Source organism: Dendrobates tinctorius, unplaced genomic scaffold (genome assembly GCF_039654945.1).
Source record: "Dendrobates tinctorius isolate UK_male_01 unplaced genomic scaffold, ASM3965494v1 ptg000011l, whole genome shotgun sequence".
NCBI classification, from domain to species: Eukaryota; Metazoa; Chordata; class Amphibia; order Anura; family Dendrobatidae; genus Dendrobates; species Dendrobates tinctorius.
Window position 1 is genome coordinate 93,857,969 of NW_027361679.1, and position 27,777 is coordinate 93,885,745.

A 27,777-nucleotide genomic window follows, 5' to 3' on the forward strand; every position below is an offset into this window, starting at 1 on the left:
AATAGGTTCTATGTGAAATGCATGTCATTAATGCATCAGCCCACAGGCTGCGCCCCTGGGCAGAGGGGACACGATATTCTCTTTTTGTCCGCCCTCCCCCCACCTTTGTAATTCCCACAGTAAACATCGGCAGGCTCCGGCCACCTGCGGCTTTTGTAATGCATGTCTGGCCTTCCGCTTTTCTATTGGCCTGCCCTCTGTATCTGTGTGATATATTCTGTGTCCTGTGAGCAAAGTGTTGTCAGACTGGAAATACGTGGAGAAGCAGTGATCTTTTATATGCGCCCATGTAACCAAGGAATTCCAGCCAGCGTCATTCATTCAGACTCCAGCCAACGCAGAGCGGACCTCCGAAAACACGGGGTGGTACTGAAAGAGGTACCCCAGCTTGGGTAGACCCCGTTACAGGAAGCACCTAAACTGCAGGCACCATAGGCTCGGATAACCCGACCGCAACACGACAGGACAATGTATTGGTGGCAATGTGGCGTTAACACTACCCGGAAACAGCAGGCGTGCTGGACCCATGCTGGGCAGGAGGGAGTACCCGTGCCAAAGACACTGCCGAGAACCAGCTGACGGTGCTGGAACCCGGGTGGGTAGCAGAAGCTACAAGAGTCAATGGAACTACTGAGAACCAGCTGACGGTGCTGGAACCCAGAGTGGCAGCTGAAGGAACAAGAGCCAATGGCACAACCGTGGACCAGCTGACGGTGCTGGAACACGGTTACTAAGCAGGAGGTACCTGTGCTACAAAGCACTACCAAGGACCAGCAGACGTTGCTGGATCTCGGATACCGAGAAGGAGGCACCTCGGCCAAAGGCACTGCCGAGAACCAGCTGACGGTGCTGGAACCCGGATGGGTAGCAGAAGGTACCCATGATAAACAAAGTTGCAAGGCCGCGAGCCGGCCGCAGTTACCGAAACCCACAGTCCTACAGGGGTTGCTTGTCCTATTGGCACTACGGAACCAGCCTTTATTACCAGAACCCGCAGCCCACATAAGAAGCACCTAAACTGCAGGCACCATTGACTCGGCTAACCCGACCGCAACACGACAGGACAACATATTGGTGGCAAAGTGACGTTGACACAACCCAGAAACAGCAGGCGTGCTGGAACCAGACTGGGCAGGAGGGAGTACCCGTGCCAAAGACACTTCTGAGCAGAAACTGGCGATGTTGGAGCCCAGGGTCAATCAGGGTGTAGGCTGAGGCCTAATTTCATCAAGTTTAATATCTGTTGCAGACTACTACTGATTTTAAACGTGCTCCAACTAGGCCTCTGGCTCCACTCTGTCTCTAGTATTTCCCCTGGCCTCCAACACCGCCAGTTGCTGCTCAGAAGTGGCATCTGCACAATCAACACTTGTTCCTGTGTTACTGGGCAGCAACTGGTGGAGTTGGAGACCAGGGGAAATACTAGAGACAGAGTGGAGCCAGAGGCCTAGTTGGAGCACGTTTAAAACCAGTAGTAGTCTACAACAGATATTAAACTTGATGAAATTAGGCCTCAGCCTACACACTGATTTACCCTGGGCTCCAACACCGCCAGTTGTTGCTCGGAAGTGCCGTCCGCACAGAAAAAAACACTAGCTCCTGTGTTGTTGTCTAGTTGGAGTAAGTTTGAAATCAGTAGTAGTGTGAATGTGGAGGCAGCAGAAGACATTGCCGTCCACACAGCAGGGGAGCAGCTGGCGTTACTGAACCCCACTAACACAGGAGCTAGTGTTTTTCTCTGTGCAGATGCCACTTCTGAGCAACAACTGGCTGTGTTGAAGCCCAGGGATTACAGTTCAGGCGGTAGAAACATGAACACAACAGGAGACCTGGATATTGTTGCCAACCAATTATTTATTCTGGAAGAGGACTGGTAAATTCTGACGAGATCCAGGCCTTGTTCATTTTCAAAAAAGTAAGCCGGTCAACGTTATCGGAGGATATTCGCATGCGAAGGTCTGTTAGTACACCACCTGCGGCACTAAAGACACGTTCCGATAATACACTGGCAGCAGGGCAAGCCAGCACCTCCAATGCATACTGGCTAAGCTCTGGCCATGTATCCAGCTTAGAGACCGAAAACTTGAAGGGGGAAGAGCTGTCTGGGAGTACACTGACAGGGCAAGACATGTAGTCTGTCACCATCTGACGGAAACATTGCCTCCTGCTGACTGGAGCCGTCTGTGATGGTGTAGAAATTTGTGGCAGGCACACAAAACTTTGCCACATTTGGGCCATACTGGTCTTGCCTTGTGCTGAGGCGCTGCCTCTGCTCCCTCTTTGTGCAGAGCTTCCTCCACTGCCTCGACGCACAGAGCTGCTTTGTAAAGCACTAGCAGCACTGCTCTCGGGTGGAATGGAAAACATGATGGACTGCACCAGTGTGTCTTGGTACTCCCGCATTTTACGCTCCCGGTTCAACGGTGTTATGAGGCTTTGTAAGTTGTCCTGGTAGCGAGGATCTAGGAGGGTGTACACCCAATAATCAGCCGTGTTGAGAATGTGGGCGATGCGGCGGTCGTTTCTCAGGCACTGCAGCATGAAATCAACCATGTGCTGCAGACTCCCAACTGCCCAAGAAACGCTATCCCCTGCTTGAGGCGTCATCTCTGCCTGCTCTGCATCACCCCACCCTCGCTGTACATACTAACTAGAGCATTGTGTACCTCCCTCCTCTGGAGAGATGTCTTCCTCCTCCATTTACTCCTCCTCATCCTCCTCACAAAGTGTCCCCTGCCTAGGCCTTTGTGAGGAACCACGTAGCGCAGACTGTCCAGAAGCAGATGGCATTTGTGACTCCTCATCCTCCACCTCTTCCAAAACCTCCTCCCTTAGTGCTTGCAGTGTTTTTTTGAAGCAGGCGGATAAGGGGGACAGTCATGCTCACTAGTGCATCATCTGCACTCGCCATCTGTGTGGAATCATCGAAGGCACGCAAAACGAGGCAGATGTCCTTCATAGAGGCCCACTCAGTCGTGCTGAAGTGTGACCGAGGCACAGTGCAACTTGTTTGCGCCTGATGCAGCTGGTACTCCATTACTACTATGAACAGCACTAGGATATCCACTTCCTAAATTGTACAACCAGCCAATGGATAGAATAATTAAAATATACCTTTTATTAGATTAATGTAAAATCATAGAATCATAGAATCATAGAATCGTAGAGTTGGAAGGGACCTCCTGGGCCATCTGGTCCAACCCCCTGCTCAAAGCAGGATTCGCTAAATCATCCCAGTCAGATGTCTGTCCAGCCTCTGTTTGAAGGCTTCCATTGAAGGAGAACTCACCACTTCTCGTGGCAGCCTGTTCCACTCATTGATCACTCTAACTGTCAAAAAGTTTTTTCTAATATCTAATCTGTGTCTCTTCCCATTCAGTTTCATCCCATTGCTTCTAGTCTTTCCTTGTGCAAATGAGAATAAAGTTGATCCTTCTACAATGTGACAGCCCTTTAGATATTTGTAGACAGCTATTAAGTCTCCTCTCAGTCTTCTCTTTTGCAAACTAAACATTCCCAAATCCTGCAACCTTTCCTCATAAGACAGGGTTTGCAGACCGGTCACCATTCTGGTCGCTCTTTTCTGAACTTGCTCCAGTTTGTTGATGTCTTTTTTAAAATGTGGTGCCCAAAACTGGACACAATATTCCAGATGAGGTCTGACCAAAGAGGAGTAGAGGGAAATAATGACTTCACGTGATCTAGACTGTATGCTTCTGTTAATACATCCTAGAATTGCATTTGCCTTTTTTGCTGCTGCATCACACTGTTGACTCATATTCAGTCTGTGATCTATTAGTATACCCAAGTCTTTTTCACATGTGCTGTCACTTAGCCCTATTCCTCCCATTCTATATATGCTTTTTTCATTTTTATTGCCCAGATGTAGTACTTTGCATTTCTCCCTGTTAAAAACCATTCTGTTAGTTACTGCCCACTTCTCCAGTTTATTTAAATCTTTTTGAATCCTCTCTCTCTCTTCTCTAGTATTAGCTATCCCTCCTAGCTTTGTGTCATCAGCAAATTTAATCAGTTTACCCTCAATTCCTTCATCTAAATCGTTGATAAAGATGTTGAACAATACAGGGCCCAGGACAGAGCCCTGTGGTACCCCACTTGAGACATTCTTCCAACTGGATGTGCAGCCATTTACGACCACTCTTTGGGTCCGATCACTAAGCCAGTTATGAATCCACCTAACAGTTGCCTTGTCCATTCCATACTTAGTTATTTTTTCAATAAGGATTGTATGAGAGACTTTGTCAAATGCTTTGCTGAAGTCAAGTTATACTATATCTACAGCATTTCCTTGATCCACCCAATCAGTGATACCGTCATAGAAGGAAATTAAGTTAGTCTGACATGACTTATTAGTTAGAAACCCATGCTGACTCTGTTTAATCACTTCATTCTTATCCAGGTATTGACATACATGTTGTTTAATAATTTGTTCAAAGATCTTTCCTGGTATAGAAGTCAGACTCACCGGCCTATAGTTGCCTGGGTCCACCTTCTTCCCCTTTTTGAAGATAGGAACAACATTTGCTCTTCTCCAGTCTTCTGGCACTTCTCCTGTTCTCCAAGAATTTTCAAAGATTATGGAGAGGGGTTCAAAAATTTTTTCTGCTATCTCCTTCAGTACTCTGGGGTGTAATTCATCTGGACCTGGAGACTTGAATTCATTTAGGTTAGCTAAGTGTTTCCTCACTATCTTTCTGTTTATAGATATCCTGGATTCTTCTATTCCCTTAATAGGACAGTGAATAACAGTTGATGTTGCATTTCCTTTCTGAGAGAAAACAGATGCAAAATAGGAATTTAAAAGTTCAGCCTTCTCAACATCCTGTCTTACCATTTCATCATTTTCATCCTGTAAAAATCCTATAGCATCTTTGACTTTTCTTTTACTTTTGACATATCCCCAAAATCCTTTATTATTGCTTTTGACATCTCTTGCAAGCCTCAGTTCATTTTCAGCTTTAGCTAATCTGATTTGTGCCCTGCAGGTTCTGCAGACAGCATTATATTCTTCTTTAGATATGCCTCCCTCTTTCCATTTTATAAACATTTTTTTCTTCCTTTTTAGCATGTGCTTAAGTTCTGTGTTCATCCATCCTGGTTTCCTTAAATGCTTCCTATTCTTCCCTCTTTTCGGAATTGTTAACAACTGTGCTTTGAGAATTTCATTTTTCAAGATTTCCCATCCTTCCTGGACATTTTTGTCTTTAAGGATATCCAGCCATTGGATCCCTCCAATTCTCTTTCTGAATCCCTTAAAATCTGCCTTTCTGAAATCTAACCTTGACGTCTGAGTCTTCACAGGTCTTCCACCTCTAGTAATCCAAAATTCTAAAATAGCATGGTCGCTACCTCCTAGGGTCCCAGCCACTTTTACCTCCTCAACCATTTCCTCCCTGTTTATAAGGATTAGATCCAAGGTAGCAGTTCCCCTTGTTTTCTCCCTTACCTTTTGGAAGATAAAGTTGTCAGCAAGAGAGGATAAGAATTTCCTTGACCTGTTAGTTTTGCCTGAGAGAGATTCCCAACAAATGTCTGGATAGTTGAAATCTCCCATGACAACTATGTCATATTTTTTGGAGAACTTGGCCATCTGATGCATAAAGAGTTCATCTATATCTTCGGCTTGCACAGGCGGCCTGTAGTAAATGCCTACAATGGTGTCCTTTCCATTGTTCTGTCCTTGTATTCTTACCCAAACAGTTTCCACAGAACTCCCAGTCTCTGAAGCTTCAATCTCTGTGCAGATATACGCGTTTCTAACATACAATGCGACACCCCCTCCTCGTTTATCAAGTCTGTTTCTTGCAAATAAGTTGTATCCTTCTAGTCTTGTATTCCAATCATGTGTATCGTCCCACCAAGTTTCAGTGATTCCAATTACATCATATTTCTGTTCCTGTGTTAGTAGTTCCAATTCTCCTTGTTTGTTGCCCATGCTTTGTGCATTAGTATAGAAACATTTTAGTTTGTGATTGGTTTCTCTTTCTCCAATATTTTTATTAATTAGATTCTTTCGTCTTTGTTCTTCCTTTCCACTTCTAATAGCAGAGTTCTCAATAGCATTTGTCAGGTGTATGGCTTTTTCTGGTCTTTTGCTTCCCTTCCCATGTTGTTCTAGTTTAAAGCTCTCCTTACAAGTGTAGCAAGGCGACTTCCAAATACATGCTTTCCAGTCTTCGTAAGGTGCACCCCATCTCTAGCAAGTAGTCCATCGTATAAGTAGTTCACTCCGTGATCCAGAAATCCAAATCGTTGCTGACGGCACCATCGACGTAGCCATTTGTTCACCTGCAGAATCTTATTCCACCTCCTTGTTCCATGGCCATCCACTGGGAGGATGGAAGAGAAGACCACCTGCGCTCCCAGTTCTTTCACTTTCTTGCCTAAGTCTTCAAAGTCTCTGCAGATGGTTTCCAGGTCGTTTCTTGCGGTGTCATTTGTCCCCACATGTAGTAGCAGGAATGGGTAGTCCTCTGTAGGTCTGAAGAGTCCTGATATCCTGTCAGACACATCTTTAATTTTTGCACCTGGAAGACAGCACATTTCTCTTGTAGTTATATCCGGTCTGCAGATAGCGGCCTCTGTTCCTCTCAGCAGGGAATCCCCCATGACCACCACTCTCCGTTTCTTCTTCACAACATTTTTCTTTCTCCATCCAGGAGGACTCTGAAGGCGTACAAGGTTGCTGTTTGTTGGCAAAGTCTTATCCTGATGTATTTAAAGTGCAAGGTGCTCAAATTACATCGAATATAACAAAGAAGAACACATAAATGGAACAAGCTAGTATTGCCCATCATTACTAGGCATCCCAAAATATCCAAATGTTCATTGGGTGCTTAGAATAAATCAAATACGGCCAACCTCATCCAAAGGCATAGAGTACATAATTCTCAAGATAATCTCTATGCTTCACATATCATCACATTAGCCATCTCTTATTGGAAATAGGTGTCATACCATCAATCTATTCCCAAATTAGGTATAACCGTATCCCTCTCCTAGTCAGGAGTACCATATAATACAGGGCACAATACTGCTACACAACATAAATAAGAACCGCACAGCCTCAATTGCCGCATACACTATGGGTTCTATAGCACACAAATAATGTATCAGATAGAAATATATCATGTGTCATAATAAAGATATACTCCCGCATACCCTCCATATACCTTAGCAACGGATCTGAATCCACCAGGTATTCATAAATATCTTATAGGTGAGACCAATATCAAGACACCAAAGTATTAAGTAAAACACGGAACAATCTCACCCAAGTAGCAGGGGCATTCTCTGATTGATTGCCATCCCCGTGACTGGTGAGCGCGATACCCCTATCTCCCGACGCGTTTCGTCTAGTCTCATCAGGGGAGTCAACTGGGGTTCATCTGAATGGTGTATCACGCATAGCCGTTCTGTACTTCATCCGACATCATGTGTACATACACTCATGCATACCTCCTTTTAAATGTTAGCGCCATGGCGTCTCGGGAAGCCGACACTTCCGGTCCCTGATCCACCTCACATCCTGTATTCGGGTCGCGCGCATCATCAGCGTGCTCGCTCTGTAGAGCGCGTCACACGCTGAGAGCGCTCGCACCGACTGGGCATGCGCACATAGCGCTGCCCTCGCCAAAGGGAAGGTGATATTCTATATATTATAATGGCGCTAGTTACTTGCGGCATCAGGCAGCCCCCGTTGCACTACATATGCGCCTATCATCCATATAGCAGCAAAATATAATCTCATGCTGATTATAGGAATCCCTTTAGAGTTTTTATTCTTAGGGATATTCCCTTAGTTCATTTAGAATATCCCCTATTTAAATCATGTGCAGAGATTCTTATGTAAGAAATTAGTTCCATATTTAATCGGGGGTTTTTGGTTAATGCAGCTACAGAATCAACACACTCCTTCAAAAATACATCAATCCAGGAAAACTGGCAGTTATAAAATTATTGCTATGACAGTACCGACTTACTTAAACTAGATGGGCCTTACAACCACCGAAAAGTGAAATCTAATTTGGGAATAGATTGATGGTATGACACCTATTTCCAATAAGAGATGGCTAATGTGATGATATGTGAAGCATAGAGATTATCTTGAGAATTATGTACTCTATGCCTTTGGATGAGGTTGGCCGTATTTGATTTATTCTAAGCACCCAATGAACATTTGGATATTTTGGGATGCCTAGTAATGATGGGCAATACTAGCTTGCTCCATTTATGTGTTCTTCTTTGTTATGTTCGATGTAATTTGAGCACCTTGCACTTTATTTTACATTAATCTAATAAAAGGTATATTTTAATTATTCTATCCATTGGCTGGTTGTACTCCATTACTACTGCCTGCTGCTCACACAACCGCTCCAATATATGTAACATTGAATTCCACTTGGTGGGTAGGTCACATATGATGCGATGTTCCAGAAGGCGTAATCGGCGCTGCAGAGCTGCAATGCGCAATCTTGCTGTGCTGGAACGCCGCAAGTGAGCGCACTCTATGCAGACCTTGTGCAGCAGTGCATCAAGATCCGGATAGTCCCTCAGAAAGCTCTGCACGACCAAGTTGAGCATGTGCCAGACATGGGATGTGAGTGAGTTTGCCTAGGCCCAGAGCTGCCACCAGATTTCGGCCATTGTCACACACTACCAAGCCTGGCTGGAGATTCGCTGGCACAAGCCACATGTCGCTCTCCTGCTTGATGGCATTCCTGAGCTCCTGCGCTCTGTGGCTTCGATTCCCCAAAAGAAATTAATTTCAGTACGGCCTGTTGACGTTTGGCCACGGCTGTGCTCATATCGGTCATAACAGGCTCCTGCAGCGCTGATTCTGAGGAACTGGAGTATGAGGAGGAGTCAATGTGTACAGACTGGATTCCTGCAATCCTTAGAGTTGGCAGAACACGTACAGCGCCACTCTCAAGATCTGTACCGGGCTCCACAACATTGACCCAATGGACAGTGAGGGAAAGGTATCGTCCCTGTCCATGGGTACTAGTCCATGCATCGGTGGTCAGGTGGACCTTGCTGTTGACGGCGTTTAGTAGCACATGTTTAATTTTTCCCTCCACATGCTTTTGCAGGGCAGGGATGGCTTGCCTGCTGAAATAAGCCATGAAGTTTCAGAAGGTGTCAGTCTCCACCAGCCTGAATGAGAGCATTTCAAGGGCCAGTAATTTGGCAATGCCAGCATTCAGAGTCTGTACTCAGGGATGGTTTGCCAAGTATGGCCGCCTTTTCTCCCATGCCTGTGCTACCGATGGCTGTAGAGTGGCCTGGGAGTGTGAGGATGAACGGGAACGTGGCGCTGTGGGTGGAATGTCACTGGGTCTCTGGACAACAGTGCCAGAGATTCTTCCATGGCGATCCTGTGAGGAAGCCGAATCAGCTGTGTGTGAGCTGGAGGAAGAAGCTACAACACGAGCTGAAGAAGTGGTAGGTGGTGCTTTAGGTTGGCCTACGCCTTCAGTGTGTCTTTGTAACTCCACCACGTGCTTGGTCCGCACATGTTTCCACATATTTGTGGTATTGAGGTTACTGACACTTTTCCCTCTTCTGACTTTCTGATGACACAGCTTGCATTTGACAAAGCAAATGTCATCTGCAACTGTGTCAAAAAAGGACCACGCACTGCATGTCTTGGGAGCGCCCGTTTTGGCTTTTGGAAGAGGAATGCTCCTAACGGGTGCCAAAGTGGAGGCTACAGGCAACCAAGTCTGCCCCCTCCCTCTCCCTTCTGTTTTGGCCATTCGTGGAATCTCTTCCTCAGAGCTGCTCCCACCACCTTCCTGTTCCTCACACCATGATGGGTCAAGGACCTCATCATCTACACTCCCCTCTTCAAACACCTGCTTCTCCTGGGTAGTCTCGCCAGCACCGTATGCACCAGAAAGTGGCACCTGAGTCTCATCATCATCTGATGCGTACTGAGGTGTGCTGACCATAGGCACTGGCCCACCCACCTCTTCAGATTCAGAGGGACAAATCAGTTTCGCATCACTGCATACTCCCTATTCTTCACATTCTTGAATGCTGCTTGGCTGGCCCCCTCTTTCCAACCAAGCCAACAGATTCAGAGAACAGAAGTAGAGACTGTGGTGGCTCCTGTCCAGGGCTCTCTGACTGCCTGGGCAATTTGGCAGGTGGTGAAGAGACAGATGGTTGCTCTTCAGTGCTCTGGCCCTGAGAGGACGTGGAAGTCATTGAAGTCGATGCATTAGCTGCCATCCATCTGACAACGGCTTCAATTTGTTCCTCCCGGAGCAGTGGGGTACGGCGAGGTCCTACAAAGCTGTGCATAAAGGACTGTTGCCTGGTAAAACTGGGGGATGCTGACTCACTGGTGCCCACAGCAGGCACAGAATCCCCACGTCCTCTCCCTGTAGAATCCCCACGTCCTCTCCCTGCTGCAACTCCACGCCCACGTGCCTTACTCCCTACCTTCTTCATCTTGGTAAACTGATAAAGATAGGCAGAAAAGTACAAAGGGGGGGCTTAGTGTGCTTATTCCTGAACAGCTGCTAACAGGTATAAGAAACACTAATTTTATAAAGTGTGTGGAGTACACTTTAATATGAGCTAATGTGGCCTACACAACTGTCAAATGGAGTGTTTGGTGAACTTTATTTTGGGTTTTTTTTCAAAAAAACAAAAAGGATGTGACCAAAGATTTGAAAGCGATAGTATCATAAACTTTTTGGAGCTATTACAATGCAGGAAGGTAACCTACAATGCAAAAGATGAGGCTCCCAAAAATAGGGTAATACTAATCTGGCTGCGGCTGAAGGGTACAAGCCAGAGAAAAGGCTCCTCTATCTACTCCTATATAGTGTTTGCAACTAACCAATGTAGATAGATACGGATGGATGCACACTAATAGGAGAATGAAAAATGAGCTGCAATAAAAGAAAAATATGTGTGAGGCAGTGATGCACGCTGAGCGGCCTACAACCAGACGTAGCTGCAGGACACACTACAGCATGAGCTGCATTCACACACAGAGACCTCTCAGACAGCCATGAACAGTGCAGAAAACTGGGCACTAGCACTGAAAGGCTGCAGAGAAGCTCCGCTGTCTACTCCTAAAGTGTTTGCAACCAACCAATGTAGATGGATACGAATGGATGCACACTAATAGGAGAATGAAAAATGAGCAGCAAAAAAAGAAAAATATGTATGAGGCAGTGACACATGCTGAGCGGCCTACAACTAGACGTGGCTGCAGGACACACTACACAGCGTGAGCTGCACTCACACAGACCTTGCAGACAGCTGTGAACACTGCTGAAAGGCAAAAGAAAGCTACAGTGGTTTATTATGTAGCCTGGGTAAAGCACAATATGATTCGGAAAATCGCTATCTCTAACTGTCCCTCAGAGTCTTGAACAGCAGCCTGTCCCTAACTGAATTCAAAGCAGAGTGAACCCGAAATGGCGGCGGCAGCGGTGGCTTTTATAGTGCATCATGACATCATTTCAGCAGCCAATCACAGCCATGCCTTTACTTAACATGCTTACATGCCTAACAGGATGTGCCAACACTTCTGAGGATTGTCATTGGCTGAATCAAATCAAACTGGCTCATAGCATTATGGGAACTTCCGATTCCGGTATTCGATATGCTAAAAGTATCGGAACTTAGTATCGGAATTCCGATACCGTGAATATTGGCCGATACCCCATACTTGCGGTATCGGAATACTCAACACTAGTGATGACCCTGTAAAAAAAATGTGATTTTCAGAGTCCCTCTTTCATAAATTAAACAGGATGTGTCTGATCATGTTTCACACACCACATGACCAGATAAGATAGTAAAATGTTAAAATTACATTTCCTGGTGAAAGTTTTTTTTTTTCACCATTGGAAGCAATGAAAATGTGCCAAAATGCAGCAAAAATACTACGTGTGAACATAGCCCAAGATTTGATTGAGCATTTTTTTCCTCTTATTTATTTTGCCTTATATACTAGTCATCCTGGAAAGAATGTTTCTTAGCATTGTTTCCGGTAAAATCCATTTTATCTTCGGTTTTGTATGTTTTATTAGCAGCCGTAAAAGTGGTGTAAAACGAAGTGAGTGACATGGGATTCAGAAATGCTTCCATGAGTCTTCCCCATACTGTTCGTATGCCATTTCAGCGCTGTTTCCATCGATTTGAGCAATTTTTAGACCCCTACAACCTCCAGGGGGGCCGTCGGAAAAATGCTCGTGTTTTCCATTGACTTCCATTACACTTATTACTTGGTTGAAGCACCTGAGCATTACAATTTTCTTGAATCGAGTAACGTGCATTTCAGTGCTTGCTCTCCACTATCAGGGACTTTTCATCAGACTGTAAATGTTCATTTAGATGAACTTGGATGTTCTTTTAGATCACAACATAAATGTTAATGGTGGCAGCATGCTGAAATTGTATTACCATTGTATTACTGCACATTCAGCATCTCCCACTCTCACACTACCTTCCTCATACCACCCTCTCTCTGTTGATTTCCCCCAAGGCTCTGTTTTAGGACCCTTACTCTTCTCAATCTATACACTTGGTCTGGGGCAACTCATAAAGTCCCACAGATTCCAGTACCACCTTTATGCTGATGACACTCAGATCTACCTCTCTGGCCCAGACGTCACCTCTCTGCGGTCCAGAATCCCAGAGTGTCTATAAGCCATATCCTCCTTCTTCTCCTCTCACTTCCTCAAGCTCAATGTGGACAAATCTGAACTCATCATCTTTCCTCCATCTCACAAATCTTCCTTACCCGATCTATCTAATACAATTAATGACATCACGCTTTCCCCAGTACCTGAAGTTCGCTGCCTCGGAGTAACCTTTGATTCTGCCCTGTCCTTCAAACTGTACATCCAAGCTCTTTCTACCTCCTGTCACCTCCAGCTCAAAAATATTTCCAGAATCCGTCTTTTCCTCAACCCTCAATCTACTAAAATGCTTGCGCATGCCCTCATCATCTCCTGCTTCGAATACTGCAACATCCTTTTCTGTGGTCTCCCTGCTAACACCATTGCACCTCTCCAGTCCATCCTTAACTCTGCTACCTGACTAATTCATCTTTCTCCTCGCTACTCCTCCGTTTCTCCCCTCTGCAAATCTCTTCACTGGCTCCCATTCCCTGAGCGTATCCAGTTCAAATTACTAATACTGACCTAAAAGGCCATCTATAACTTGTCTCCCCCATATGTCTCTGAGCTAATCTACCGATACCTTCCCTCACATAATCTCCGGTCCTCCCAAGACCTCCTTCTCTCCTCCACACTTATTCGCTCCTCACCCAACCGCCTCCAAGAATTCTCCCGAATAGCCCCTGTCCTCTAGAATTCTTTGCCCCAATATGTCCGACTATCAACCACATTTGGATCCTTCAGATGGAACCTGAAAACCCACCTCTTCAAGAAAGCCTACAGCCTGCAATGACCCCACTACCTCCTCACCATTACTGGAGATATCACCTCACCCAACACCGGAACTGCTGCAACCCACCAACCTACTGTCTCCTTCCCCACCATCCTGTAGGATGTAAGCCCGAAAGGGCAGGGTCCTCTCTCCACTCTGTATCAGTCTGTGATTGTTAGTTTGTTTACTGTAAGTGATATCTGTAATTTGTATGTAACCCCCTCTCATGTACAGCACCATGAAATCAATGGTGCTATATAAATAAATAATAATAACAACAAGGAAGCCATGCACCTCCACTGTAATGTTGTGCATCTCACTGTGTTGTAAATTAGAACACCAGGATCCCAATTGTTGTGTAGATGACAGTGTGATTTGATAGTGTTATTACTGACACAGGAGCCTTGCAGACTCTTAAATGCCACACACCTCACTTTATTCTTGATGTGTGCAACAAGATCTGCAACATTATGGAGAGCGCTTCACTTGGTGCCTGATAGTGAGCGGATATCAAGATCACTACTTGGTGACACGATGAATGCCAGAGAATACTAATAGAGCTGATTGCTTTTATTGGCATTCTGTTAAGTGCCTTTTCCACTACTTGTCAATTTTATGCACACATTAATCAGGTGCACAGTAAATTTCTAATAGATCTACAATTTAGGTATCCCTATGATGATTTGGAGTCTATCAGCATGGCATTTCTGGAATTGTCTATCTTTGCCCACTCTTCCTAGCAGTAGCACTCCAAATATGTTAGATTATGGGGGAATTTGCAGAGTACAGACCTCTTCAGGTCACCCACAGATTTTTAATTGGATTTAAGTCTGGGCTTTGGTTAGGCCACTCAAAAACTTTGATGTTCTTCTGGGAATGCCGATATTTTGATTTGGAGGTATGCTTAGAGTCGTTTTCGTTCTAAAAATTGAAATTCCTCTTCCTATTTAGCCTAGTAACAGAGGTCTGAATGTTTTATTTCAAAACTGGCTGTTATTTGGAACAGTTTATAATTCTTTCTGTCACGAAAAAACTGCAGCCACAAATGCAGCCCAGCCCAAAAAACGCCCCCACGCCGACCGACCCCGACGACGTGGGGCGGGCGTCTCCCGTTGACGCAATATGGGCCTTCTATACCGCAGAGAGGGACTCGGGCCTAAGCAAACTAGGGAACTAGCGTCTGGGGTTCTGCTGGCAGCTGAGCATGTGGACAAGGAGAAGATATGTTGGACTTGATTACACCACACAATTTCAGGTATAGAGAACATAAAGTTTACTAAAGTAAAGACACACAGTACATAAATCAAACGTGACTATGCCAGGCTCCCGATTTTACACCTCACAGAAGGGTACCACCCAGTGGACCCCAAGGCACCAACGGATCACCGAGGCACACATAGGCGTGACATTGGGACATCAGGGCACAGGCAGGACATAAGGGTACACAAGGTCTTCAGGATGCAGGCAGGACATCAGGGTACACGTGCACATCAGGACACAGGCAGAACATCAGGGTACACGAGGTCATCAGGACATCAGAACGCAGGCAGGACATCAGGGTCACCCACAGGACATCAGAGTCACCGGCAGACATCAGACAGGAGTCGTTCGGTTCCGGACATCCAACATGACCTACAGGCACCACTGCTGTCATCGAGCTCCAAGCTCCAGGCAGCGGTCATCAGGTTCCAGACGGCGGTCATCAGGCTCCGGGCATCGGCCCTAGGAAGGAACTCAAGCATGATGGTGCTAGAACCGCAGGATTTCTGGGCCACAGGGTAGTAGATGCTCAGCAGGAACACTGGTTACAAGAAACTCCGCGTCACTGGGTTCGAGGCTCCAGACACAGAGGGTTTCCAGGAACATAACACAGCAGACACAGTTCAGACAGGGTCAGGTACAGGATCAAGAATTCAGGCCTGGATATACCACCTCCTGGACAGACACCGGAACAGGACAAAACAGGAATCAAGGCAAGGACTTTGGTACGAAAACATAGACAGGAGAGGTCCAGGAACACAAAACACACATGGCAAAATTCAGGAGCTTTGTGAGTAGCTCCGGCCCCACCCATATGACAGGGGAACTTTATATAGGAGCTGCCCCTCAGCAATTGGCTGGGGATAGCATTTCAAGTACACAAACTAACCCTGATAAAAGCAGGGGAGGTGTGGCCACGTACGCCCTAAGCACAAACAGAAACCATTACAGCACAATCAGTGCAGGAACTGAGGCTCAGGGCACGTGGCAGCGGCTGCATGCCCAGACACAGGTTTAAAGTCATGCACCAGCTGCAAATGGCCTCGCAACCCACGGACATCTTCCACAGCGGCAACCAGGGACCGCACATGCGGATAGTCATGCAGCAGAACAAAGACCTAGCAAAACATGTACGGCTACAAAGCAGGGCAGGGAACTGAGCAGGCTCCATACAGGTAACAGCCAACAGTATCCCAGCTCCATTAGGGGGAAAGGAGAAAAGGGTTAAAGCATGCATTGTCACACTGACAACCAGGTACAGACAGAATGGCGTGACACTCTCCACCTTGACTAAAATCCCAATTCCACTTGCAGAAAAACAACTGCAGAGCATAATGCTGCCTCCATCATGCTTTACTATGGGTGTGGTGTTTTGGTGATACACATTGTTGGTTTTGCTCAAAATATACCTTTTGGAATTATAAAGTTGAACCTTGTTACCATCAGACCATAACACATTTTCCCACATGCTTTGCACAAACTTTATATAGGTTTTGACAAAACATAGCGGGACAAAAATTCAAAAAATATTACAGGAAAAGCAACAGCCTTAACAACACCATATCTCATTATCAATGCTCCATCAGTTATTTTGTACCTCTGCTTACTCTGCCTTTATCATGGAGGTCTATTGCATCCTGCCAGTGCATTGGTAATTTGACCTGATGTTGGTAAGGCTGTTTCTTTCCCCGTGACTCTACCAGTATTTGCCAGAAATTGCTGCAACTTCTTTAATGTTGCTATAGGCTTCTTGGCAGCCTCTCGGATTAATTTTCTTGTTGCTTCATTAATATTGAGAGATGCTCAATTCTAGGTAATGTCACTGTTGTGCCAAATTTAAGCCTTTTCTTGATGACCATCTTCACAGCGTTTTATATCTAACGCTGTGGATTTTTTTTTGTACCCTTCTCCTAACAGATAGCTTGAAAATGTAAAGAAAATACTACTAGAACAGTTAAACTTTATGTATGGTTATACAGAATAATTTTAAATGATGTCAGCTGTGTAGTAACTACTATTTATCACGAGTTTAAATGTGATTTGAGAAAAAAGTCATAGCTACAAAAAGCTACATTGCTAGTTACTATAAGTACTGTACTGTACATGCGAAGAAAGGAACATGCAGCAATAGCCATCTGTATAGTTGTGGTGTGTACATAAATGTGATAAATTGGACTAGTAAAACAGTTATGCAAAAAGATAAAAATTAATGTAGTTTTAAAAAAATTATTTTTCTTTTTTTTTAAAATCCATCTCACCTTGATAAAAATTTTGAACTGTAAAAAGCTAAACTGCTTGGTAGTTAGACACCAAAAAAGGAACATACGGCTACAACATACAATATTTCTTGTTAGAAAAAATTTGAACTAGTGAAACAGTTAAGCAATATTTTTTTGTGTTTTTGTTTTCAATTTTTTGAAAAATCCCCTTGACCTTGACAAAAATTCCAGTGTAATTTTAAAGAAAGGGATTACTAAGTATGTACCTGTATCTGCTTTAGGTAAATCAGAAGCAACAAATTCAACTTGTAGGAGTAAGGCTGGAGTCACACACAACCATTAAAAAATCGGTCCGATTTTTACAGTACGAAATCACACAAAGATTTCTTGTCCTGGGATCCGTCTGTCATCCGAATTTCCGGCGATGAACCGATTTAATTCGCATCTAAGCATCCGTTTGACATCCAATACCAATGCCTGATGCTCTTTCCTGTTGACCTGGAGAAGTCTTGCGAATTTATCGCAAGTCACACTTGTGGTCCGTTTATAATCCGATTTTTAATCGCACCCATAGACTTGCATTGGCGAGTACAATCCGAAAATCGGTGACAATCGCAGCATGCTGCGATTGTCTCGGTCGGAGGAAACGTTCCGAAAAAAAAATTGGATGATGGGAGCTGCACCATAGAATAACATTGGGACGAATGCAATGCGATTTTTTTTATCGCATTGCATTCGTCCGATTTTTTCGCTAGTGTGACTCCGGCCTAACACAAGGTGCAAAATTTATCACAGCTAGTGTAAATAAAATATGTGCTAGTTGCTCATAGCAGGCATTAATTTTGTAATTAATGAAAGTCTAAGAAATAAGAAATTAATTCCTCAATCTCTCTATGACTAACTACATAATGCAAAGTTCCAAATTCATAGAGTAGAGTTATTGTAATAATAATATTATTTATATATTTAGAGGCAGTAATATAATGCAGGTTCTCCTTATGCTGACAAAACAGCTCTAACGCAATCTGGCATCAACCCCTAAGGTTAAGATCTCAATAGATCAGATTTTGTTTTTCCAGCACATTCCACATATGCTTAAATATGACCTATCACCTTCACAAATACTACAGTAAGGAGTTTAAAGATATAAATAAACATGAAATAAATTACTTTTATAAGAACAATGACTATAATTACATAAATTACCATATTTTGCGGATTATAAGACGCTCTTGATTATAAGACACACCCCAAATTTTGAGGAGAAAAACTTTTTTTAATAAAATGGTCATGTTTCTTATAATTCATGCATCTTATTGCTTAGGGGGTGGTGGCTGCAATGCAGCAGGGTCCCAGGGTCGCTCCTGGAGGAGGCACGAGTGGAGCGTTGCTGCAGGCCACAGGCTGGGATGAGGAGGTGTACGGATGTGCGGCACACCGCTACGGGTGAGCAGCACCATGGTTTCCTATGCGGTGGACGCCGGGAAAATGGCTGCTGGGGGCAGCGCATGCGCAGATTGAGACCTCGGCACCAAGATCTCGACAGATGAGATCTCAGCAGCGACCAGAATGGTGACCGGTCTGCAAACCCTGTCTTATGAGGAAAGGTTGCAGGATTTGGGAATGTTTAGTTTGCAAAAGAGAAGACTGAGAGGAGACTTAATAGCTGTCTACAAATATCTAAAGGGCTGTAACATTGCAGAAGGATCATCTTTATTCTCATTTGCACAAAGAAAGACTAGAAGCAACGGGATGAAACTGAAAGGGAGGAGACACAGATTAGATATTAGAAAAAACTTTTTGACAGTTAGAGTGATCAATGAGTGGAAGAGGCTGACACGAGAGGTGGTGAGTTCTCCTTCAATGGAAGTCTTCAAACAGAGGCTGGACAGACATCTGACTGGGATGATTTAGCGAATCCTGCTTTGAGCTGGGGGTTGGACCAGATGGCCCATGAGGTCCCTTCCAACTCTACGATTCTATGTTTCTATGTCATCATACTGCTGCCGGCAGTGATACCCTTGTACTCCTTTGAGTTTGTAGTGCCACTGCATTATTCAAGCCATCTGTTTCTAGATATATTCACCCCTTGCGATACTCTCCACTGATGAATCCTATGCAAAGAGGCCCAAACACGTAAGTAATGTATAAGGTTCACTACTATTAGGACATCACTTGGGTACTGCTCTTGTTAAGGCTGGAGTCTTTCACATGGGGCAGTTGAAAAGTTGATCTCTAAGGACACAGGTGAGATCTTCCCATTTTTTACTCGCATGTTGTCATCGTGGGCACTTTTCTATGTAATGCTTGTCTTAAGTGTTACTTGTTTTTAGACCATTTCTGTGGTTTTGAGTATTTTAACGTATCTTAGTAAAAGTTAAGTTAAATGTCGTAGCTGTAGTCTACGCTGTTTCCGTACCTCCAATTTATTTCCACGTAAGTTCCGGAAGCAACATAGCGTAACTGAGCTCAGCTGTTTTTGTAAACCAGCCTCAAGTGGCTGGGACCTGGAAGCAAATATTCTTGTCTCAGCCATGAAAGTCAGAGATGGAATTAACCCTTTATTATAGTACTTGCACCCCAAAATATAACCAATAAAAGCTGCAACCTATCTTTAAATAAAAAAAAAACAAGGCCTGATACAGCAACATTGAACATTAAAAAGACTAATGGTTCTCAGAATGTGGTGACGCAAAACTGATTATTTATATCTAAAAGGGTTAATAAAATTAATAAAATTGCAGCATGTTAATGCAAACACTAGAGGGCAGTGTTGCTCCACTATTGAAACATTCATTTAGGGAAAGCGTTTTTACACCAAATGTACATGGAGCGCCAAATACTGGGTTTTGGTTTTTAATTCACTTGTTTGAATATGATTTTCTTTTTCATTATAACTATGTATTTGCATTTATTTCCTTTTTTAATTGTTAGGCATCCATGGTTCCAAGGACTTGTCAGAAAATCCGGGCCTGATTGCTGTCCTGTGCATATTTATTTCTATTCTCTGTATTGCTCTTGTGGTCACTGCTGTGAGGTTCTTCCAGAAGCCTAGTCCACAATTTGAGAAGTTGGATGAAGTACCAATGGTAAGAAGACACTGTTTTAAGTTACATAATCTATTATTAGCCCAGCCCAACAGTGGGAGCTGTAATTTAGCACTTATATTTTCTATTTGTGCTATTTAGTGCTGTGGAAATGCATGCAATTCGCACATAACTGAATCAATAAAGTTTTCTCAAAACTAAATACCAGGCAGTATCAAAAGCAAAGCAGCTTATTTAAAACATGACAAAAGAGACAAAAAAGCATAAAAAAACACAATAAAAACACATGTAAAAAACACACACACAAATGCAATGGAAAAAAACACAAGTAACCTAATTTAGCTAGTAGGTGCAGAAATGCAACATCAAAAACTCATTTTTGGGAACGTAGCCTAAGACTATGTTTCCACAATGAGCTTTTGGTACGTTTTTGACAATGCATATTTTTGCTATGTAAAAAACACAGCGTCTTACAGTTCCATTGGATGAGATTTATAGAAATCTCCTGCCCACTGCGCTTTATTTTATACAGCAAGAAATTACCAACGGTGGGTGATTCACATGCACATTTTGTCAGTCTCTCTTGCAGGTGTGCTTAGTTTTCTGTGCAAATTTCCCCCATAAATTCCATTAGATGCGGAAAATCCGCATGTAAATAACACACATGCATTTTTAGTGCATTTCTGTTGTGGAAACATACCAAAAATGCATCTAATCCACACCTAAGTATGTCAATAAATAAAGCCAAATACCAGAAAGTATTAAATCATAGCAGCTTTATTTAAAGCATGACATACTAAAAAGTGACGCAAACCACCAAAACACAGTGTAAAGACACATATTTAAAAAATGCACACAAACGCAATGAAAAACACAAGTAACGTAATTTAACCCCTTTCCGACATCGGGCGTGATAGTACGCCAATGTCCGACTCCCTCCCTTTGATGTGGGCTCCGGCAGTGAGCCCACATCTTTTCCGGGACATGTCAGCTGTTTTGAGCAGCCGACGTGCCCTCCATAGTCGCAGCATCTCCATGGTACCTACTTCCAGCGGCTCTTCTGGCATGATCACATGGCGCCGCTCATTAAGGTAATGAATATGTGGTCCACCAGACGTATGCATATTCATTACCTTAATGAGCAGCACCACGTGATTGCTCCGGAAGAGCTGCTGGAAGCCGGAACCATGGAGATGCTGCGAAGACACGGGACCACCGAGATGCTGTGAGGGCCACACTGGTGGGTAAGTAGGATGTCTTCTGGAAGCCGGCGGCTGTCACTGAGCGCTGCTATAAGAGAAATTAATATTCATTTCTCTTTACCAGGCTGTCTTTATTTACCATACAACTATAGGATTAGAAATAGATGGGTGTTTTATAGACACCTCTCCATTACTAAGCCATGTGCTTGATGTCACCTGACAATACAAAGGTGACATCAACCCCCAAATATTAACCCCATATGCTGCCACTACAGGGTAAGTGGAAAGAGCTGGATGTCAAAAACGGGGGTTCCCATGTTGTTTTTTAAAATTATTTAATTAAATAATTAAAAATATGAAGTGGGGACCCCTCTATTCTTGATATCCTGCCTTGCTGAAGCTGAAAGCTGAGGGTTGCAGCCCCCAGGTGTGAGATTTGCCTGGTTGGTTATCAAAAATACAGGAGAACCCACGCCATTTTTTTAAATTATTTACAGCACAGGAGCCAGCTAATGAATATACCCATCCTGTTTTTGCTGTTATTAGTGGCAGCAGGCGTCAGATGATGGGACCGGTAGTCCCATCAGCTGTCGCCAGTGACCAGAGTTAAACTTTATACCTCTGATCAAAGCTGAGCGCTCACGCTGTCTTTTGACAGCATGTTAAGCGTGGCTGTCTGTCCGGGGGGCTTGATTTCACCACCAATCAGAAGCGGTGTTTGTCACGCTGTCATGCACATAACAGCATGACAAACACCCGGTGTATGGGCAGCGGAACCCAAACATTAAAACGGACTTCCTGGTGAAGTCTGTGTTCAGAGTCCGTGCCCGAACAGTAGGTGTTCGGCATGGACGCCGAACTTTACTGTTCGGGTGCGACCTTCTATGGTCATGAGCTCCTGGATCCCCCAGGTGCTTCACAGAAATTTATAATGTAGAGCTGTGAAAATAAAAAAAAAAATCACATTCTACCAACAAATATGTACTTTTAGCCCAATTTTTTTTTATTTTCACGGGGTAACAGAAGAAAATTAACCCCAAAATTTGCTGTTCATTTTTTTACTGAGTACGCAGATACCCCATATGTGGAAGAAAACCACTGTTTGGGCACACGGCAGGGCTTGGAAGGAAGGAGTGATGTTTTGGAACGCAGACTTTGATGGAATGGTCTGCGGGCATCATGTTGTGTTTGGAGAGTCCCTGATGTGCCTAAACAATGAAAACTCCCTACAAGTGCCCCCATTTTGGAAACTACAACCCTCAAGGATTTTGTCCAGGGGAACAGTGAGCATTTTGAACTCATAGGTACTACACAGAATTTGATAACATTAGATAGTCATTGAAAATTTTCATTTTTTTCATGAAAATGTTGTTCTAGCCCCAAATTTGTAAATTTCACAATGGATATTAGTAGAAAATGGACCCCATAATTTGTTGCGCAATTTGTCTTGAATGTGACTATACCCCATATGTGAAGAAAAAGTTGTTTTGTCAGGTCATCCACATGTAGACAGGAATCCGGAGCATGGAAGACAGCGGTGCAGTAGGAAAACCATTCGATCACAAAAGGAAGATCCAGCTCCATGATATCCATAAAAATTATTTTTTATTAATAATTCATTAAAAAAATCTTTTTGATACAATCACCATAAATGTCACAAGCCTCCTATGGGGAGGTATACAGTAGCATACGCGTTTCAAACCTTGTGGTTCTTAAACATTGCAAGCTGGACCTTCCTTCGTGATCGATATACCCCAAATGTGGTCAAAAACTTCTGCTTTCTCACATTGCAGGGCTAAGAAAGGAAAAAACTATTTGCCTGGGATAGATTGTGAATGCAATTTGGCATTTGAAAAACCCATAACATGTGAACACAAAAGAAACCCCCCCACTCGTGACCTCATTTTGGAAACTAGACCTCTCAAGGAATTCATCTAGGGGTTTAGTGAGTATTTTGAACCCATAGGTAGCTGAATGATAAACACCAGAGGCTAGAATGATATAGCATGATAATAGAACATATTAACCATGTCCTATGTACTTAAAATGAAATATCATTAACCTATGCATCAGGACTATAGAGGACACACTGTATGTCACAACAACAAGCACCACAAAAGAAACACAGTGATAAAGTCCAAGACAATGATTATTATATTGCAAAATTTGTTATAACACAAAAGATCAAGACACAGGTAACAGGGCTAAAAAGTGACAGGCAAACACCACATAAGCTAAGGCAGTAGAGGCAGCATAAAGGTCCCAGTAGGTAACCAGAAGGCACATACATGCAGAAAATTCTGAGTAAAAGCTCATGTAAGGCGAATAGTAGTGCATAATAAAGTGCAGTCACTGAATCAATGAGTTAACTACCTTCCCCACGTAGAGCAGTCATACAAAGAGTTAAATGTGCATGTAAATGCAACTAGAGGAAGGAGAACCTCTGAAACGCGCATTGGGGTGGGCGGAAGACAGCGTGCAGACCCGGTATGTTTTACAGCTGTTCCTCTTGTCTCACTGACAATCACTGACTCAGCCTGTGAGACCCAGCTTACTGCTGGATCTCACAGGCCACTGTACCCTGGGGTCATCACATGACTTCAGGGTACCATGGTAACCATCAGGACCCGCGCTTCTCATCACGTGGGTCTGATAGTTACTAAGGGGGTCTTGTGACCCCCTTGTAACAACTTAAATACCGCTGTTGCGATTGACAGTGGTATATAAGTAGTTAATCGGCCCTGATTGGACGCAAAGCAGATTGGGTCTGATACTGCAGGGTGTCAGCTTTCACATACAGCTGACAAAAAGCGGCACTGAGCAATAAGTTCCCTTAATGACTGCCACTAAAAGGCGTATTGGCGGTCATTAAGGGGTTAAATAAAGCTGCTTTGTTTTTGATTCTTTCTGGTATTTGGCTTTGACAAAACTTTATTGATACACTTATGTGTGGATTACATGCATTTTTCATGCATTTTCAGATGAGAAACACACTAAAAATGCTAATTTTTTTTACCTGTGGATCCTTTGCATGCAATTCATTTCTATAGAGAAAATTCACTCATAAAACACAGTGTACATTCAAAAGAAATTGACATGTTCAAACACGCACTGCAGGTCATTTTACGCAGAGTGAAAAAAAATAGTGGGCATGGGATTTGTAGAAATCCCATCCACTTTGCTAGAAATGTATGGCCACATTCACACATTCAGTAATTGGTCAATATTTTACATCAGTTTCTGTAAGCCAAAACCAGGAGAGGAACAATCAGAGGAAAAGTTTAATAGAAACACGGCACCATTTCTATATTTATCACCCACTCCTGGTTTTGGTTTACAGATACTGAGGTAAAAAAACTGACCAAATACTGGACATGTAAATGTGCCTAAGATGTTGCATTTTGTGGCAACAAAAATATGCAGCAATTTGAAGATATTTTGATCATTTTTTTTCTAAATTGCCAAAGTTCAAATTCTATCTAAGGTCTTTTTCACACGTTCGTTTTTTGTGAATTTATGCGATTCATCTTTTAAATGCCGCAAATACAGACACAAGCAGACTCAATGTATTCAATGGTGGTGCACACATGTCAGTTTTTTCACAAGGACCATTTTTTAACGTGAAAAACCAGCAGGCATGTCAGGCGTTTTTTTGCGCTGCACAGATAAAATGTGTGCTGCACACGTGCACAGAAAAAATTCTCACGCTGCTGGCGGTGATCTCGTTGAGGTTACCACAGTTCATCATCCCAGCTCACAGTAAACTGTGCTCGCAGCAGCTCATTGTGTCCTGTTTTTAGCGTGGACGATCGCATCATAGCACCCTTCATCTTGGAAACCAGATATCGCGGAGATGGGTTACGGCGTGGGACAATACGGCTTATCTGAACTTTATACAGGTGAAGGATTTGGTTGTTTATTTTTTTTACTTTTTTACAGGTGACATGGGAATCAGTGGATTAGGCAAAGGGCTCATACTCACTGGTGAGAAATACGGACAAGTGCAAGCTGATAAAAAATCGGATTGCACTTGGACCAATGTTATTCAATGGGTGACATCTCATCTGCGTTTTTTTTCTCAGCTGAAATCGTACTGAGAAAAAAATTGCATCATGCTGCGTACTGCTGCACATCTCAGACGAGACTCGCCAATACAAGTCAATGGGTGCAATAAAAAAAAAAAAAAAAAAAAAAATCGCACAGCACCTGCACCATGTGAGTGCTGTCCGATTTTTATGTACCAGTGTCCTTTGAAAAGCCAGCAATTCATGTCCGGCTACTGTAAAATTACAGCTCACAAAACAATATACACGTAGAATACATATATACAGCTCTGGCAAAAATTAAGAGACCACTACACAGTTTTATAAAAATCAATTTCTCTACCTGTCTGACAGAAATTCCATTCCAGTGTCCGTTGGATTCCAACCAGAGTTCACCTCATTCTACTTAATGTGCTTCTGATTAGGTGATCACCTGAACCAAATCTTATTTAACAAAGGAAAGTATAAAAAACCTTGCTTTGGTGTTCACAATTCTCTTGCAATAGGACAAGCTGGATGGCAAAACAAGTGTTAGTAATATCCCAAAAGTAAAAGGAATGAAAAAATAACTTTTAACAATGCCAAAGGAATTGAAGAGAAAAGTCTTGAGTGAGGAAAAGTCGGGCTCAATTCTGGCTTTACTAGCAGAGGGATACAGTGAGCGTCATGTTGCCTCCATCCTTAAAATTTCTAAGATGGCAGTCCATTACAACAAGGTCAAGCAGCAGATATTGGGGACAACAAAGCTACAGACCGGCAGAGGGCAAAAACGACTCTCCACTGACCGGTATGACCGTCATCTTATTCGAATGTCACTCAGCAACCGCAGGATGACATCAAGTGATCTACAAAAGGAATGGCAAATGGCAGCTGGGGTGAAGTGCATTGCAAAAACAGTTCATAACAGGCTCCTAGAGGCACGGCTCAAGTCATGTAAAGCTAGAAAAAAGCCTTTCATCAATGAGAAGCAAAGGAGAGCCAGGCTGAAGTTTGCCAAAGACCATAAGGATTGGACCATAGAGGACTGGAGTAAGTTAATCGTCTCTGATGAGTCTAATGTTCAGCTTTGCCCAACACCTGGTCATCTAATGGTTAGACAGAGACGTGGAGAGGCGTACAAGCCACAGTGCACAGTGTCTTGCACCCACTGTGAAATTTGGTGGAGGATCGGTGATGATGTGGGGATGCTTCAGCAAGGCTGGAATTGGGCAGGTTAATCTTTGTGAAGGACGTATGAATCAAGATGCATACAAGGTTATCCTGGAAAAACAGTTGATTCCTTCTGCTCAGGCAATGTTCCCCAACTCTGAGGACTGGTTTTTGCAGCAGGACAATGCGCCATGCCACTGTAGGGAGGAGGACTCCCGTAGAGTGTCTGGACCGGAACCGAGGGGACCGCCATCTAGGCTCCAGAAGGAACGGTACCGGGGGGGCAACGAATGAGAGCAGACAACTGAAGGTGACAGGGCAGCAGGGGGCGGGGCGAGGGTAAAAGGAGCAGGGAGCATGCAGAGAGTTCAGTTGGCAGAAAGGCAGACAAGAGACCGGGGAGGCCTTCAGGGGTCTGTGGAGGGAAAGCGACAAACTCACCGACAAGAGATTTGTGCTTTACCCCGACCAGGGGCTGCTCTCCACCCACGGTCGTCCGTAGCCAGTACCGCTGTCCCCTGCTCCATTGCGGCTGGTCCGCTACCCCTAGCCTCCGCTGTCACTTCACGCCAGTCCGCTGCGGCATCCTGTGTACTGCCTCCCCGCCTCAGCCCATGGCTGCGGCCTCTTCATCACCGTCCACAGTGGGCGCCATCTCGCTGCAGTCAGCAGTTGAGGCCTACTCCCCGCATACAGGGGAACCCTTGGCATAGTTTCAATCCGCTCACGAGGCCTGCCAACCGTGACTCCTGTGAAACTGCGACACAACCCCGCTTTGAGGCGGGAGCCTGTTAATACTTTCTGAGAGACCAAACCCCGCTGTGTTTATGGGGGTCATCTCCACAGAGGATTACTCCAGGGCCTGTTGTGCCCCAATGGCAAAGATCCTTCAGGGCCTGTTGTGCCCCCAGCTTCAGGATTACTCCAGGGCCTGTTGTGCCCGAGCTCCAGGATAACTCCAGGGCCTGTTGTGCCCCAACAGCAAAGATCCTTCAGGGCCTGTTGTGCCCCAACGTCTCCTGTGTGCTGAAACGCCCAAAAGATCACGACGGGTCTTCAGCAGCTGGGCCCAGCGGTTGTGACGTCAAAGCAGCCACAACAGCGACGTCAAAACAGCCGCATCAGCGTCCTCGAAGCAGGCACGTCAGTGACACCGAAGGATGTCCGGAAGGATAAGTTGACTTTAGGAAATAAGGACCCATAGTTGGCCGTTACGTGGCTTATAATAGCCGGCCTTGCCGGGTTAGTCGCATTCTCGATAAGAAAAGTGTATTTATTGTTGTTGAGTGCCTGCGTGGACAATTGGTGTTATCCCTTTTTGGTTGCTCAGCATAGCCCCAGCGGCTCCAGTTCATAAACGTTGCTTTACAAAACAACACTCAGTCTCGTGTCTCATCACTGCATCCTGAGAACCTGT

The 27,777-nt window shown here is 44.2% G+C and overlaps 1 protein-coding gene across 2 annotated transcripts in view; it reads left to right on the plus strand.

Annotated features, from left to right (window-relative positions):
* The window catches only part of CIST1 (colon, intestine and stomach enriched 1), a 261,147-nt gene that overhangs the window by 221,077 nt on the left and 12,293 nt on the right, over positions 1 to 27,777 (plus strand). The window contains exons 5-6 of one of the 2 annotated variants that reach the window (XM_073544857.1): positions 19,854 to 20,008; positions 24,969 to 25,067. In XM_073544857.1, coding sequence (XP_073400958.1) covers positions 19,854 to 20,008; positions 24,969 to 25,067 — 254 coding nt within the window. The remainder of the gene's footprint in view (positions 1 to 19,853; positions 20,009 to 24,968; positions 25,068 to 27,777) is intronic. The other variant, XM_073544867.1, reaches the window with a different exon arrangement.